A 17,826-nucleotide genomic window follows, 5' to 3' on the forward strand; every position below is an offset into this window, starting at 1 on the left:
TTTGAATCTTGTTTGTGAACTTGTTCATGCCTCATTCATGAATGAGGATCTGCTGATGCACTGAATGCGTGTAGTTCATTTGGTTCTTCATACGAGTCTTGATTACGAGGTGATAAAGGTGATTGGAGAATTGTGACAGTATAGGATGCAGAGGATGATAATTAACAAGAACAAAAGGTGGTATTGAACTCTTTTTGTTGCTGTTGTTGTTTTTTTACTGAATCATTTGGAGCACTTATGACACACAAAAGATAATCTTTGCCACCTACTGGTGTGATGATGCATAACTTGCATAAAGGGTAAGTGAACAAATCAGTCAATGCATCTGAATGAGTATTCTCAGTGAATCAATAAAAAAGACACGACTTAGTTCTTTGCTCAAGCTGAAAATATACTTGGGTTTTTACAGAAATGCTAGGGTATGCATACAAAGCGCATGATGTAAATGTATACATTTACAAATTCAATATACAAAAGTACATATACAAAATAATACATTTAGCTTGCACATGTGCTGTGAATCTTTCTGAACTTATTAATTTGTCCACAAGGTGGCAACACTGGCCCCGTCTTTTCCCTGTGTGCTTTGTCTACTATATAGTAAGCAAAAACCAATGTGTAAAAGAGTAGTATCCAAATTCAACTGATGCCAGAGGTCACATGACAATGACAAATACAAAGTTCTGTCAAGAAACTCTAGATGAACGAGTGAGAGGTCCTGAACTCAAACTGCTTGCAATCACATTATTCCCTATAGGGCACAGCTGATTGGTTCCTGTTGTATCAGTAGCCAATGAGCTCACTTGTTCAACTTGGTCAGCATTTGCAGTTGCAGTGAGCTTTCAAAAACCCTCCACCTCCCCAGCTCCACCTGTCTAGATCTTCTGAGGGTAATTCATGTATGCTATATTGTACAGCAGCAGCATGTCTTACTTGCTCACAGCAGTTAGTCATGTATGTATTGACAGTAGCAAGTACCGTAGTAAGTTATTATTCGCAAAGTAAGATCTTATTCGAATGTTGTTCTGTCTTAGTATTGCGTTAACTGATACTTTAGAGTAGTGCTTTAGAGTAGTAACAGCTCACCTCTACTCTATCAAACCATTTTTATCCCGAACCCTAATTGTGAGTAATAGTATAAGTAATAGTATAATGAATTTTGCATTAGCAAACACTGCTAATAACAGTCTGGGTGTCAGGGAAATAGATCTTAATTGTGCCACATTGGACTGACACGTTGTTATTCTAAGACACAATCTTGTAGAATAAGACCATGTTCAACGCAAATTATATATTTTGTCATACAAGCCAGCCGTTACAGTGATGTAGTATCAGTAAGACAAATTACATCTATCTCCATTCCTCTTCTCACAGCTGTATCTCTGTCAGTTTGATTGCTTAATGGCCATACTCTTTCGGTTAGCCATTTTTCCCTCCCTGTCCAGTTTTTCCAGTTTCCATTGACTTTCTCTCCTTTTCTGTTTCTGACTCACTTTTACTGTTTACTTCCAGTCTAAACAAACGTGTAAAAAATTTGTCTTGCCCCCCTTGTATCCTTTGATACAATCATGCTAGAAGTTAATCCAGTCATAGCCTGCTAATGGCCCACATTATTCCAGCTCAACATATTTCTTTTCACATCTAATCTTCATCTCAAGTTAATGTCAGCTGTATTTACTTGTGTTGGCCGTCGTCCTGGGTGGCAGTGGTGTGAGTTACAGCGCCTCGTGACATGCGGTATTTCACCGCTACGCTATTTTTATTTGTTGTGCGGTCTGCTAATTGAGCCGTTTAAATGTTTAACCTACTCTCGCAAGTTTTTTCGCATACCGTGGATTGCGTTGTTGTATTAAAGCCAATTTTCAAGTTTGCGAACAGTCTGTTTGGTGTGTTTTCCCAGTCGTCCAGAGATCGAGTCACGATTGGCCCTGTTTTTGCCGCATATTTATAAATATCTCTGAGAGGATCCAGATGGCCATCAGGGTGGGCTTTGCAAGTTCACCCATTTCATGTTGTCAGGACAGTAACAGTTGTGCCGTACCCGCTCCCTTTGTTTCCTAAATAGCTCTATGACTTCAAGGGTCCTCTGTTAAAGTTAACGTCTTAAATATTCAAGCAGCCTGTCATGTTACACTTGAGTGAATTGAAGTCAGCAGCATAAGCAGTATGATGGATTGTATCCATGTACTGCATTATTCTAATGAAGCAGCTTGTGTGTGTGTGTGTGTGTGTGTGTACTTGTACAACTATCTTTGTAATGATGATACACCAACCTGAATTTCACAGTGAAAATGCACCAAATCTGCGACGCTGAGAAGAGAGCTGTTGTTCTGGAGACTGGAGAGTTCAAACAGCCACGCTCACTCCAACCGTCGAGTTTTCGTCACGATGGATTGTATCCATGTACTGCATTATTCTAATGAAGCAGCTTGTGCGTGTGTGTGTGTGTGTGTGTGTGTGTGTGTGTGTACTTGTACTTGTGTGTATCTTTGTAATGACGAGTTTGAGTTTTACACCATTGGAGTGAGGACAAAGAGAGTAAATGAGGACATTTTGGCTGGTCCTCACTTTCTGAGACCCCTTTAAAGGCCTGTTTGAGGGTCAAGACTTGGTTTTAGGGATAAGGTTATAATTAGGGTAGGTTTAGGGTAACACCGTGTCCTAACTACACGCGACGCGATAAAATTCCAGCGACAGGCAGTGTGTCTGTCCACACTTGACGCAACGCGACTGTGAGACGCCACAACGTCAATCAAAAATCACAGCCAATCAGAACAGCGTGTGGGCGGAGTCTCGCGGTAAGTGCACAGCACTAGAGAGTAAACTTGACGGCACTCGCAAGAAAATGGATAAGTAGCTACATAATCTTATTCACAAATGTTACATCATTTAAAAAATATATCGGCTACTGAGTTACTAAAACAATATTTGTCAAATAATACACTTGTTTGTTCACAGTTTTAACGTTCATGTTTCCATTAGTTTAATTTCAAGATCTGAGGTGAAATATGTCCATTGTTGCTTTTACAGCTACAAAGCTGGAGCACAAAATGATATTCAAAGTCACATTACACGCTTTTAACATTAAAAAAAGCACAAACAGTACCTGAGATCATCATTGCCACACTTTGTGTTTGTTGTTCCAGCGCGACGTCGCAGAAAAATAGAAACCGTTTCTAAATTAGAAACGTCGCGTGTCGCCGTCGCGGCTGGTTAGGACAAAAACTCTGATTAACATGGAAAATGTTGCGGCGTCGCGTCGCGTGTAGTTAGGACATGGTGTAAGGGTTAGGGTTAGGGTTAGGGTTAGGCTAGAGATTGCATTTTGACAATGAATGTCCTCATAAAGATAGATGTACAAGAAAGTGTGTGTGCATTGTGTGTGTTGCACATACATTGTGGTGTTAAATTAAGTTTTCCTAGTTTTCCTAAGTCTTTCCTAGTAAACTTTGCACCATCTCCTCAGCGCCAAAGATTATTGATTATTTCACTCAATTAATTATCTGAATAAAATGTGAGTGGTGCAAAACTCATGAGATCTCTTCTCTCTTGGTCTGATGTTTGTAATTCTTCTTCTTGATTATGGCTACTCATGTCTGCTTGTGTTGATTTGTGTTTGCCTGCAGTTCCAAAGAATGATCAGCGAGTCGTGGATAAAGCCAAAATGGCGGTGAAAACATCCGGATTACAGCGCTCCAGTTCGGATGCAGGGAAAGATCGCGGTGAACACCGGAAACCTCCCTCCGGTCTTGTCCGTCCCTCTGCCGGCACCACAAACTCCTTTGGTTACAAGAAAACTGTTCCAACTACCGGCACTGCCACTGTCCTAACAACTGGTGGAGATTCTGCGATTGGGAACAAAACTCCTAAAACCTCTGGTATCCCAGTGAAACCCTCTGCTGGTGGTGGAGTTGGAGGACGAAAGACCAGCCTTGATGTAACGATCTGTGATCAAGGCTTCATGGCTCCGAATGCACGCAACAACATCCAGTATCGGAGTCTCCCAAGACCCGCCAAGTCCAGCACCTTGAGTCTGACGGGAGGACGGCCGGGCGCTCGCCCCGTCAGCAGCAACATGGACGCCGGTCTGCAGGGTCTAAAAACTGTCCCCACCCCGTCCAGACTGAAGGAACCAGGCAGTGGGAAGAGCTCCCATCGGGCCAGTACAGGAGGGTACGGTCCAGTCAACCAGACGGACCGTGAGAAGGAGAAGGCCAAAGCCAAGGCGGTGGCGTCTGACTCTGAGTGTTGCGGAGGGGGATCGCTGAAGAACGGCTCATTGACACCAACACAGAGTGCGCTGGAGCCTCCTTCCAAACTACTGGGACTTCGGCAACCATCCAGCCTGGGGAAATATTCAGAGCTGCCCTCTCCCAACTCCCAGAGGTGAGAGAAACCTCCTTCACGTAGCTTAAACCTCACATCCGCTCTTATTGGCCAGGGTTTACACTCGTTCTTTCAATGATGGAAAAACAACTTGACAATGACTACTTGAAATTTAGCAAAATGACAATTCATCAACGATACCACTTTACAATAAGTATTAACTAACATGAACTAACAATGATCAATACATTGGTTACAGTATTTATTAATCTTTGTTAATGTTAGTTAATACAAATACAGCTGTTCATTGTTTGTTCATGATAGTTCCTAGTGCGTTAACTAATGTTAACAAATAAATAAATGTTGAAATAAATATTAACTAAGATTAATAAATGCTGTAGAAGTATTGTTCATTCTAGTTCATGTAAACTAATGTAGATAATTAATGTTAAATAATTAACCTTATTGTAAAGTGTTTTTCAGCTAAAACATTTATAAGGTTTTGATTTTGGTATAATGTGTGAGGATGTGAACTTTTGAAATTAAGTGAAATTTTAGGAGTTTTAGGAGAATCACTTGGACCTTTTGACTTGCTAACACAAAAAGTTAGCAAACAGTCAATACATTTATATATTAAAATTAAATTCTCAAATACTGACATTTATTGGTTAAAAATGAATTGTTATCATTGTTAATTAAATTTAGAATTAAATCGTTTTGTGAATTGAAATGAGCCTAACATAAAAAAATGAAGATTAGATTATTGGATTATAAATATTAGACTTTAAAAAATAATAAAATAAAATAAAATAAAATAAAATAAAATAGAAAGGTTACCTTGAAAACTGAAATAATTTTCAGTTGAAGAACAAAAATTTCTCAAATTAAAACAATTAAAATAAGTAAGACTAAATATATAAATATATATTTAAAAAATGACAGCGTATAAAAATGTAATGCAATGTAAAAAAAAAGCTAAAATTAAAAATGAAAGCTGAAATTATAGAAATAAAGGCTAATTCAAAACATGAATAAATACTGAGGTAGTGTATAAATTATATTAAAATAACCTAATGCCAGATAATGATATAAAATTAAATATTTCTATTAATTAATTAATTCTTACATTTTTTTATTTACAATAAAAAATTTAAATGTATCTTAAATGTAACTTGTTTCATTAGGATTTCATTAAGAATCACCTATTTATATTTTGTTTGTTTTTTTAATTATTTTATTTTCGTCACTAACTCACATTTGTCATGTCAGTTATTTTAGTGTGCGTCTCATTTTTAATGAATCTCTATATAATGGGATCCACAGGCCATCCAGTGCCAGATCTCTGCCGAAACCTGCTCACCTGGACAAAGTCAACTCCAACAGCCTGGACTGTGGGATAATCAATGTGGAGGACCAGCTTCCCCCCAAAGTGCCGCCCTTCTCCAAATTACAGGATCTTTCAGGAATCAGCAGCTCAAGCTGTCTGACCCCCAGCCCGGCTCCCATCCTCAACGTCAACTCCTCTGAATGTTTCTCCAGCGCCACCGTGGGCCGAGGGGGCAGTGCTGGTGGCTCTCCCTCGCTCTACCCCCGCCTCTCCGGGCTGCACCGTAGCATGGAGTCCTTGTCTCTACAGATGAGTGTGTCTCCAGCAGGGGGCAGCGTGACGGAGCCCAGGCCCAGACATGAGGACAGAGGGACGCTTGGTGGCTGGTCACCTGGAAGCAGGGTCTCACTTACTCTCACGACTGACAGGTGAGGCCGTGTCCAGTGATTCCTGCACCTCCTGTCTGTGATCACATGAGCTATGCTAATGTAACTTCTAAATGCTGACAAAATTAGCTTTTAGCATATATACGCATTTAAATTTGGCAGTCTTTCGCTTTACGGTTGAATAGCCCTTAAATATTTAAGACTCATCTTCCACTCAGTAGCGTATGCATTTTTTATTTTTTATTTTTCAATGAAAGGCTCTCTAGAATGAAAATCCCTCTCCCCGCCAAAGCTTGATAAATAAACATGGACTAAAAACTATAATATAATATAATATAATATAATATAATATAATATAATATAATATAATATAATATAATATAATATAATATAATATAATATAATATAATATAATATAATATTCATCTTGTTTCTATTTTTTGTTTCTTATTTAGTTCACAAAACATGCATATGCATGTATGTATATATAATGTATAAAATAATTACATTTATACAGTATATTTTATTTATTATTATATTATATTATATTATATTATATTATATTATATTATATTATATTATATTATATTATATTATATTATATTATATTACTTTATTTTCGATGGAAATTTTAAACATCAAGGAATTGGGAATTAATTGAATTTCCTAATTTAAAAAAAATAGGAAAATGTCTCTTTAATAACTAAAAAAAAGTATAAAGGAATTATAATCGGTCATTTAAAACTAAAATAAGAATTAATAATCATCTGTTATATTATATTATATTATATTATATTATATTATATTATATTATATTATATTATATTATATTATATTATATTATATTATATTATATATAATGAGTTTATCTACATCACATTTAAAAAATAAATAAATAAACCACAAGGTTTATGCAGCTCTCTGCCACCCGTGGCCTCTCAGTTTTTGTGTGGTCTCCTTTATAAAAACCCACCACAAAATTGTTTTAATGCTTGCTTAGTCAGATTAAAAACTGGACAATAGCTCACGGCCTTAATGTGGCTGATTATTTTTATTGGGCCGCCACAGAGCTGAAGGGCTAATGGGGGTCATGTGTCTGAGGCAGGAAGTCTATCATCTGTTTAATTTGCAGTGACTGTAATACCGTTTCTATTCAGCAACTCATCTCTCTCCATTACAGCTCTTATCCATTGCTCTCTTTATCCATTTCTTCACTATGGAGTTATTAATGAAGACTCGGCTCTATCTGTTCCTCTAAACTCTGTGTACGGATAGAGCAGAGCAGTTTGTGGTCAAAAAAAATATTTCTACATGTTCTTAGGAAAATAGTACTACAGTAGTAGTGCCACAATGGTATAGCATTCTATGGGTGGTTGCAACCCCATTTATATGGTGTTTTAGCAGTTGTTAGCAGATTGCAATTTGATTATTAGGCCATTGCTAGGGTGTGTTAGCATGTTGCTATAAAGTTGTTAGGCTGTTGCTGTGGTGTAGTAAGTTTAATGATATTTCTCCACCTGTTTTGTTGACTGCCATGCAAAAATCATATGTCAGATCACTTCTAAAAGTAACAGCTCATCTCTCCTCAATGACCCTGTTTACACCTGGTATTAAGATGCGTTTTGGTGGATCGGACCACAAGTAGACGAGTTTACACCTGGTGTTTTAATCCGCCTCTTTTGTCCACTTTCAACCACTTCTGTCCTGATTTCTTAGGGGGGAGGGTCTATGGGAGGGGAAATGTATATTTTTTCAGATCTTTCGATATAATGGACATAATAAGCTTGCGCAGCTTACATATGAACACGACCGGAGACACCGGAAAAACACACGGAGAACTGCAGCTTTAGTTTCTGCTCTGACAGCCGCAAGACCGGCCGAACGTTGTGTGTTAGAAATGAGGAATGGTGAGAGAACATTGTGCTTGGTATGTTTTCATCTTCAAACCAAAATTGGGTCTTCAGCCGACAAAGTTTAAATCCCGTCTGGCTAGAGCGTTTCCCATGATGTTACGCATTAGGTCAGTAGACGGAGAGTAAACGGTCTTTTGTGGCTGTTTGAACACATTTGTCCACATGAGCGTTTACACTACGAAAGCAATCCGGTCAAATGTGTTTTCAGCTACCTCTGGAAGTGGTGGAAAGTGGTCAAGCTCAAAACGTTTTAGACCCGTTTTAGTTTTTAGCGTCATCCACCTGTGATCTGACCGACCAAAACACATCTTAATACCAGGTGCAAACAAGGCCAATAAGTCACATGATTTGGGATTCATAGGTTTAGCACAACCGGTGCAGGGCAACTTACACACTGAAGTTTAATACTTAATGTTAAGTAATCTTCCAACACAGAGCCACATCACAGCATTTACATTCATACAGCACATTTATACTCCGATAACATGCACCCAAAATTCAAAGCAGAACAATTGCCTATTATGTTAACAATCAGATTATATCTCTGCTAATTATCCCCCTGCCTGAACTACTAATTGCTCATTTTGCTTTACAGATTTCTGTGATCTATTTTTGGAGTGTGATCTCTTCATTTCCATGCATAAGCGTCCTGTCATTTGAATAATGCTCTTTTTCTCTATTTTTTCCTTTCTTTCAGCTCACAACGGGACAGGAATACTCTCCCAAAGAAAGGCTTAAGGTACTGTTCATTTAACTTTACGGCGCCCCTCTTAATGGGACAAACGGTTTGATCCAATGCAGTAATTCCATGAAACTAATGTCACACCCCCATTTCCCAATAGCCAGCACATCTCCTTGCAGGCTGAGGAGGACAACAAAGAGAGACGCCACTCACACACCATCATGAGCTTGACGGAGACGAACAGTCCGCCACAGTTCCCTTCACCCATACTGCCAGGAAAGATGCCACTGACAAGCATCAGTAAGTGTCAGCACACTTCCACAGCATTAACCCTCATCCTTCCTTCGTGTCCTGTAACAAATCCTTCCCTCGTGGGTCAAAATGACCAGAAGCCCTAAAAATTTGTACAAAAAATTCCGGGTCAATATGACCCGAGGGAAGCATGAGGGTGAACTCTGATGATATATGTGTGGGAAATAATGAAAGGCGGGACTTGATTTTCTTTCCACCAGGATTCAGTTTGCTCATGAAAAGGATACTGTATATTAAGTTAATAAGGTTCATTTTGATTCCTGTTTTGCATCCCTGTTTGCTTTAAATCGGCATGAAACAGAAGTTACGATAGGCTTTTCTTCCCTATTGTGACGTATATCCGAGCTAAACAGCTTCTCGAACAAGAACAAATGTAGGGTGAGGGTTGATTTTATCCATGGGGAATTGATTGAATGGTTGTGGTTTGCTATTGGTGGATCTCATGTGAGTGACAGGTTATTGTCCCGCCCTCACGCCAGTAAACACATCATCAGAGAAGAGATGCTGCAAGAGGGAGGGGAAGTTATTTTGATTAAAGATTACGAGGCACATTAGTTAAAAAAAAAATATGTACGGATAAATCATTTAGAATAAATACTTAAGTGTTCCAATATTGCATAAAAAGATGCATCCCCACCAGGCAACATGCAGGACACCTTTCTCCACTGTGCCTTGATTTATATCATAAATAAACACTGGCTCCCTCTGCTGTCTGTTATGTGTAGTGACACCCAGCCCCACCTCAGGAACGCCAAGGATGACCAGATCCAACAGCATTCCCACTCACGAGGCCAGTTTTGATCTGTATCAGTCGTCACCACTGGGCAGCACCCTATCACTCGCCGAGCGGCCCAAGAGCATGATCCGATCCGGCTCCTTCAGAGACAGAGATCCCGGCGATGACGGTGAGACTTTGGGTTATATGGTTCAGTCTTCATGGGGGCGCATTTTGAGATTAGCATTGTCCCTTTAAGTAGTAAAGCCCAAATTATACTTTGTTTTTTTTTACGTATGCACAGTTGTACACACAGCCTGTCAAAGTATACTCTTCCAGGCTGCGTCCGAAAGGTTATAAATGCTGCCTTCGGAGGATGCATTCCAAAGTAGGAAGGCATCAAGAAACATCCGAATCCAATTTTAGCTTCACTTCCTGTCTCCTGAGATATCTTCATTTGATCGATTTTTAAAGGCATCACAGAAGTATCCTTCACTGCCTTTGATATCCCACAAATCCTGTGCTTTCCATTCTGTGACAGTTGAGCTAGAAAATAAATAATTAAAGATGGCGTCTGAAAGTTGCGGTTTCTGGTCAGTTTCTATGTAAATGTATGTTATTGACCAACATTTTCCATTTCTGATGTCATTTCTATCGAGAAATTACTATTGCAGTAATTCATTATTCGCTTAGTTTTCACCAAATCTCTCTATTTTGCGCTAGATCACTAAACTATTACGCTGCATACAAAGTCATTGCCTGATAAGTCAGCGGCCTAAGTTTTCAGACGCTGTCTCTTCCATTTATTCAGTTTTTTCTTTGACTATCTTGAAAATCAACAGTCCTGGGGCACTGTTGCCACCTTGTGGATAAAGAAATTAGTGCAAACAAATTCAATGTCATTTGCGATCTGCGCATACAGAGTATTCGTGGTTACAAAAACCACGCTGCCTGCGCTTGGACAGTATGTGTGTACTGTGCTGATGATGAAATTCATGAAATGAATACAGTATGCAGACCCTAGTGTACGCATAAATAGTTAAAGGAATAGTTCACTTAAAAATGAAAATTCTGTCATCATTTAATCACCCTCAAGTTGTTTCAAACTTGTATGAGTTTCTTTTTTCCGCTGAACACAAAGGACGATATTTTGAAGAATGTCGGTAACCAAACAGTTGATGGACCCCATTGACTTCAATAGTAGGAAAAAAAATACTATGGAAATCAATGGAGTCCATTAACAGAATTTTCATTTTTAAGTGAACTATTCCTTTAAGTACTGTAAGTTCCTTTGGATCAAAGCATCTACTAAATTACTTTAGCATTTTCTAACTATGTTTGTGCTAAAAGTTAGCTCTGTAAGCTGGATGTGACTCTACAAATAATAAAACACAATACAGGAGAGGACATGTACAATAAATAATCAATGTAACCTATCCCGTGATTTAGCTAATTAAATTTTCTCTCTTTCTGTCTCTCTTTGTCCTGCTGCAGTTCATGGCTCAGTGCTCTCTCTGGTGTCTAATGCCTCTTCCAGCTACTCCTCGGTAAGTATCCCAGCACTTTTTCCCCCAGAACACGTGTCACACGGCGCTAGACTCTCACGAGTGCAGCTCGGTCTGCTCCTGCTGATTTATTAGACCCTCACAGCAGGGACACTAGTGGAAGCTTTCTCTGCTTTCCTTACTGAAAATGGAGATGTTACTTGAACTGCTGCACATGACATAGGTGCTGATGTGATCTATGGGTTCAGTGAAGAACTGGCCTGGTTTTGTACCAAAAACAAAAAGATTTACGCAGTTATAAACAACTTAAGTCAAATATTTATTTCATTCACTGATTCCCTCATAAGTAATACTACTTATTCTCAGCTAATTAAGCCAATTGGCCTATAAATAGTGAAATAATTTATCATTGCTTTATTAAAAAAAATGCATTTGATGCCATTCCTATCTAGGGCTGCACAGTTAATTGAATAAAATTAATCTAAATTAAAATCAAGTCTAGAATTTAATTAAATAAATGCTTTTAAGTTAAATGTGAATACAATGTTTGTCACCAAATTTCAGGTCAGCTGAAAGCGGTCTCAATTTAGTTCACACAAGTGTGATCACACTTTTTATGTGTTATTTTTTAGCTTGGATATTTATCTATCTTTATTATATTGCATTTAGAAGCAAAATATTGTCAAACTAATTTGACCAAATCGTGCAGCCCTGTTCCTGTCTTAGATCTTTTTCAGTTGAATTTGTGTTTTTTCATTACTATTGACTTCCATTTATTCAGCTTCTTACTGTCTCTCTGCCGTTCTTTTCTTCCGTGCAATCTCTCAGGCGGAGGAGAGAATTCAGGGCGAGGTGAGTGTCTGTCTCTCTCGGATTTTCCCTCTCCGTCATCCAGAAGTTAAAGCTAGTCATATTTAACCTGTTTTTGTAATACATGTTCTCAGAGATCATAACAGCTAAAGTCAGCTAATGTCAGGTGCTGCTCAATGGCACAGCATTTTAAGTGCCCCTATTATGCTTTTTCGAATACTGCCTTTCATGTAGTGTGTAATGTAGGCGATTGTGAGTATAAAAGGTCTGCAAAGTTTTAAAAATCAAAGTGCAGAACAAATAAAATCATTGTTTCCTTAAAGAATTCATCGATTCTGAACTGCCTGAAACGAGTCTATGGTCTTCATTGGCTGCCCCGTGAACAACGTCTACTTTGACCCTCAAACACTGTAGCTGTAGCTGAGACTGGAAGAGTTTGGTTTGTGTAGTTGACATGTCGAGAAGACGCTGTTTTCAGTGCTGTGAATCCACTTTGCATGCATTTCAAGAGGATGAGGACTCGCACTGGAATTGATACGGAAAAACTGACGCCATTGTTACTGTTCCTATCACTGTGTATCAAGTACTGAGGAAGATCCAGAGGTGAAATTCAGATATTTCTTTTCCGTCACGCACTAAGCTGTGGACAAATCCCAACAGACTGGGCCATCAGACCAATTAGAGCAGAGCAGACCAATCACAACGAACTGGGCCATCTGACCAATCAGAGCAGAGTAAACCAATCACAACAGACTGGGTCATCTGACCAATCAGAGCAGAGTAGACCAATCACAACAGACTGAGTCATCTGACTAATCAGAGCAGAGTAGGCCAATCACAACAGACTGAGTCATCTGACCAATCAGAGCAGAGTAGACCAATCACAACAGACTGGGCCATCTGACCAATCAGAGCAGAGTAGACCAATCACAACAGACTGGGCCATCTGACCAATCAGAGCAGAGTAGACCAATCACAACAGACTGGGCCATCTGACCAATCAGAGCAGAGTAGACCAATCACAACAGACTGGGCCATCTGACCAATCAGAGCAGAGTAGACCAATCACAACAGACTGGGCCATCTGACCAATCAGAGCAGAGTAGACCAATCACAACAGACTGGGCCATCATTGGATGCATGTAAACCTATTGTAGAAGACCTTAAATAAACTTAGGAACCTTTAAAATAGCATAATAGGGGCATTTTAATAACTAACATAGCACTAATTCATAGCCTTAAACTGCCATTAGCTGTTCATAAGGGTGTTATGAGATTTCTCTGCTGTGCTTTTGTCAATTGATGTTTCATTCAATCATTCAAGGAAATGAGTAGCTAACCACGTGTTGGTACTCATAATTTCCTCCATGTTCTGTGTTTAATAACTGTAATGTGAAGGCATATTCACATCAGACGGGATAAAACAAACACAACAGAAAAAATATTCACAAGCTGATCATGACATCGGATATCTAAACAAAGTCCAAACATTTATTCAGCATCCAAACAATTCAGAAAATGACCTTGCTTCAGAAAAAAAGGTTAAGTTTAAATAGTCTAATTGCTAAATTGTTGTCATTTTATATATCAAATCAGATATCTTTAATTTATGTTAATAAAAATAATGATAAAATATTTAGCATCCAAACAATTAAAAAAAAAATCCTTTCAAATGAAAAAAAAAAAAGTATTGCAATATGATATTTCAGATTTGACACATTGCATTGTCTAGTTTTAGTATATTGATGATGTCATGATGATAATATTTTATTTTCCTGGTGGGAATACGCCTTTACCATTTCATGAGTCTGTCTACTTGATCTATGGATGCAAAAGGAATGTGTCTCACCAAGTTACTTTTTTTTTTTTTTTGAAAAAATGTACTTGGTGAAGTTTTGCATTCCAAACCTGATGGCTTGAAGTGAGTCTGATTACTCATTGTGTGTGTTGTTCTGGTCTGGTGTTCATCATAGTACGTGGATATACTCACCATTTGTCTTTTTGTTACCTTCAGTTGCATGTATAGAATTTATCAGCCCACTCCATGTAGAGATAACATAAACAGACACAGTTGCTATTGGGAGTGCTAAATATCATCCGTCTCAGTTTTCCAGCAGCTGCAGCGAGCTGAAATTCCTGGAGCTTCTTCGGCTCATTCTGACTTTAATACTTTCATTTAGGAAAAACAATTTAGAGATTTACGTCAAAGTAAATAATGTGATCATTTAGAGGAATAGTTCACCCAAAAATGAACATTCTGTCATTATTTTCTCACACAATGACTATCAATATCCTGTAACAACAATCCTGTAAGACTTCAGAAATCTTGTCATATGGAGTACTTTTATGATATTTTTTTGGAGCTTGAGAGCCCTCGATTTTTGCGATCACTGCATGGAATAGAGCAGCCTAACTTCCTAAATTGTTATACGGAAGAAAGTTGTACAGGTTTGGAGCAACATGAGGATGAGTAATAATGACAGAATTCGCATTTTCAACCTATTCCTTTAAATTGAATGCCATTTTTTTTTTTCAAATGATCTGTTGGTTAAGAAGTTTGTGTGTTTCTTCACAGCAAATCCGTAAGCTGAGGAGGGAGCTGGAATCTTCACAGGAGAAGGTGGCCAATCTGACCTCACAGCTGTCTGCTAATGTATGTGCACACCGTCAAACACGGATAAAGTTAAAGATTAGTTCACGTGTACTAACTGTTCAAACGTTTGGGAATTGACAGTTATTTTAAATTGTAATAATATTTCTCAGCATTGCTGGTTTTACTGTGTTTTTGATTAAATAAATGCAGCTTTGGTGAGCAGAAGAGACTTCTTTCAGAAACATTTAAAAATCTTACCGACCCCAAACTTTTGAAAAGTAGTTCTCAAATATTCCAAACATTCCATTTATTATTTAAAGCTGCAGTCCGTAACTTTTTTTTTTTTTTTTCAAAATGTACAACATTTATATAATAAGCGAGTACATCATCAATCCATTTTCCAAACCGTGTTTTTGTCTAATCCTGAATCACTACAGTACGCTTATAATAAGTGTTTATGTTGGGACTATTTTAGACTGGTACGGGTCGTACCGCTGCAGAGTAGCCCAGTGCCTGCGTGACTCGTCATGTAATGCAATTAAATATTTTTTCTCTCTTTCTCCAGGCGAACCTGGTGGCAGCGTTTGAGCAGAGTCTGGCCCTCATGACCTCTCGACTCCAGTGCCTCTCTGTCAGTGCTGAGCAGAAGGTACGATAGTCATCCTAAAACACACACAAACTCCTGATCAATCTCCACCACCGATTAATTCAAAGAAGATGAAAAACTGGCTCATTGGTATAACAGTTAAGGCCACGACGACACACCAAGCCGACGTAAAATAGCTAGCAGTGATGAAGCTGAGTGTGTTATCACCTCGGCGTCAGCTGCGTCTCGGCCACAAAGCTGCGCTCGAACACACCAAAAGGACTACAAGCGCACTTTCATCACTTTCACTTTTATTCTCATGCACTGACTTGTTCGCAAAGCTGAACAGCCAATCAGAGTTCTCTCTCTCATCGACATCGCCAAAGCCGACAGACGCAAATTCAACATGCTCGATCGGCCAAAATATGATGGGGTCCAACTAGGGGTGGGCGATATGGCCAAAATCTTATATCAGGATCTGAATAATTATATTTCACGACACATAACGATATATATCGCAACATATTTATTTTTGAGACCATTGAAATTTCATACATTTTGTCACCAATTTCAATAAAAAATTAAATAAAATAAAACTACTGCTGGGCAACGATTAATCACGATTAATCGAATCCAAAAATAAAGTTTGTGTTTACATAATATATGTGTGTGTAATGTGTATAATTATTTTGTATATATAAATACACACATATGCACGTATATATTTAAGAAATATTTGCATGTATATACTGTATATTTATATTTATACATAATTTATGTTATATATAAATACAAATATTTTATATATAAATAACACATTTTTCATAAATATACACATGCATGTGTGTGTATTTATATATACAAAATAATTATACACAGTACACACACATATAATTTTTAAAAACAAACCTTTATTTTGGATGCGATTAATCATTGCCCAGCACAAAAAAAAAAAAAAAAACTAATACTAGCCTAGCCTATGTTAAAAAGTACTAGCTTATTGAAGAAAAGTAAAGAGTCAGTGATAAAATAAGAACAAAGAAACTAATAACAAGCAATAGAACAAAGAAATAGACCTACCTGAAATAAGAAATGCTTGCCTACATAAATTGTATAATGTAATCAAATGTATAAAATAACACTGCATATCTTCACTGTGTAATTTAATTTATACATTTATTCTTCTTAAAGTGAGACAGAAGTGATTCAGTCAAGAGCATTGAGAGATTTGCTTTTTTGATGTTTCGGACGGAACAGACACATGCACACATGCATTTTCTTTCTCAACTGTTTATGTTCACTTAAAGGTATAGTGGAGGATCTTTCCGAATTTTAGATAAGACCCGCCCTCTCCACTTTTTGAAAAGTTTGATTGATTCACCAGAATGATTGACAATTAGGAGGACCAATAGTATAGGTGATCCACCCGGAAGTAAAAAATCCTCCGCTATACCTTTAAGAAAAAATGAGGATACTCGCAAAGGCGGCCATTTTGACACGTAAGTGTGTGTATTTGACCCAATAACGCAACAAAAAGAACTGTTCAGTACTCGTCCGCTCTATGAGAAGCGGCTTTATGTGCATGCGTCTCTCAGACAGCGCTGAGAAACAGTCCCTCAGACCGTCGGCTTGGTGTGTCAGGGCCTTTAGAGCATTAGCATTTCATATCATGAGGGAGTAGGACCATAGAGCTGCCAAAACAATGTAGTTCTGCTGATTTCATGTTTTTATATTTTTATATATTATATATATGTATATATTAGTGCTGTGAAATTAATTAATCGCGATTAATCGCATCTAACATAAAAGTTTTTGTTTACAATATATTAGTGTGTGTATATATACAGTATATACATATTATATATATGTATATATATAAAATAAACGTGTGTGTGTGTGTGTGTGTGTGTGTGTGCGTGTCTGTTTATATATACTGTAGCGGGTTCCTGAGGGGAAAAAGGAGAACGGACACGAGAAAGTGAGTTCAACCCAGAGGGTGTATTTATTTACAAGTGAGCAAATGCAAAGAAAAGTAGACCAGTGGATGCTTGACTGTAATCCTCAGGTCCGTGTCTCCGTAAAGTAGTGCTTCTTTTGGTGTTTCCATTGAGAGTGTCTTCGTGGTCTGGGTGAGTGAGGGTGAAAGTCTGCTTGAGCAGACAGTGTTCAGTCTGTGTGGAGGTCTGCCGGCAGAGAGTCCGTAACACCAACCTCCTGTTTATCACTCTCTGGCAAAGAAACAAACTGCACAACAAGCGTTCGTTTCAGTTGAGAGAAGAATCCCTACCTCTTCTGTCTCTGCCGGCGCTAGAAGATTGACTGAATGCCATCAGCTGGGCTTGGTGATTGCTCCCCAGCTCCCCATTGTGTGATGAGCTGCTGGCAACTCGCCACTAACTACGGCTGCAATTAACGATTATTTTGATAACCGGCCCACCGGTGGGCCCACAGCCATTACATATTTAAAATAATAATAATATCCTATGCTAAACCTAAACTAATCTTGACAAACTATATATCATTTGAAAGCTTACAAGCTCTAGTTTTGGTGTCTGATTTTCAAAATACATTACGAGGAGCAGTAATTTATCAATCAGCAACAATCATATTTTCATACTCCTAAGGCGTGATCAGACCTTTATTTTGAAATAGCGATGAACATGATAAATAT

The 17,826-nt window shown here is 38.2% G+C and overlaps 1 protein-coding gene across 1 annotated transcript in view; it reads left to right on the forward strand.

Annotated features, from left to right (window-relative positions):
* Positions 1 to 17,826, forward strand: part of nav1a (neuron navigator 1a) — a 143,067-nt gene that overhangs the window by 106,772 nt on the left and 18,469 nt on the right. Inside the window, 10 exon segments of the mRNA XM_081386368.1 lie at positions 3,627 to 4,386; positions 5,650 to 6,081; positions 8,650 to 8,691; positions 8,795 to 8,934; positions 9,672 to 9,851; positions 11,156 to 11,208; positions 11,995 to 12,018; positions 14,552 to 14,629; positions 15,135 to 15,218; positions 17,095 to 17,133. Of these exon segments, the coding sequence (XP_081242494.1) occupies positions 3,627 to 4,386; positions 5,650 to 6,081; positions 8,650 to 8,691; positions 8,795 to 8,934; positions 9,672 to 9,851; positions 11,156 to 11,208; positions 11,995 to 12,018; positions 14,552 to 14,629; positions 15,135 to 15,218; positions 17,095 to 17,133 (1,832 nt within the window).

Source organism: Scardinius erythrophthalmus, assembly GCF_964197995.2.
Source record: "Scardinius erythrophthalmus genome assembly, chromosome: 15".
In the NCBI taxonomy this organism is placed as follows: Eukaryota; Metazoa; Chordata; class Actinopteri; order Cypriniformes; family Leuciscidae; genus Scardinius; species Scardinius erythrophthalmus.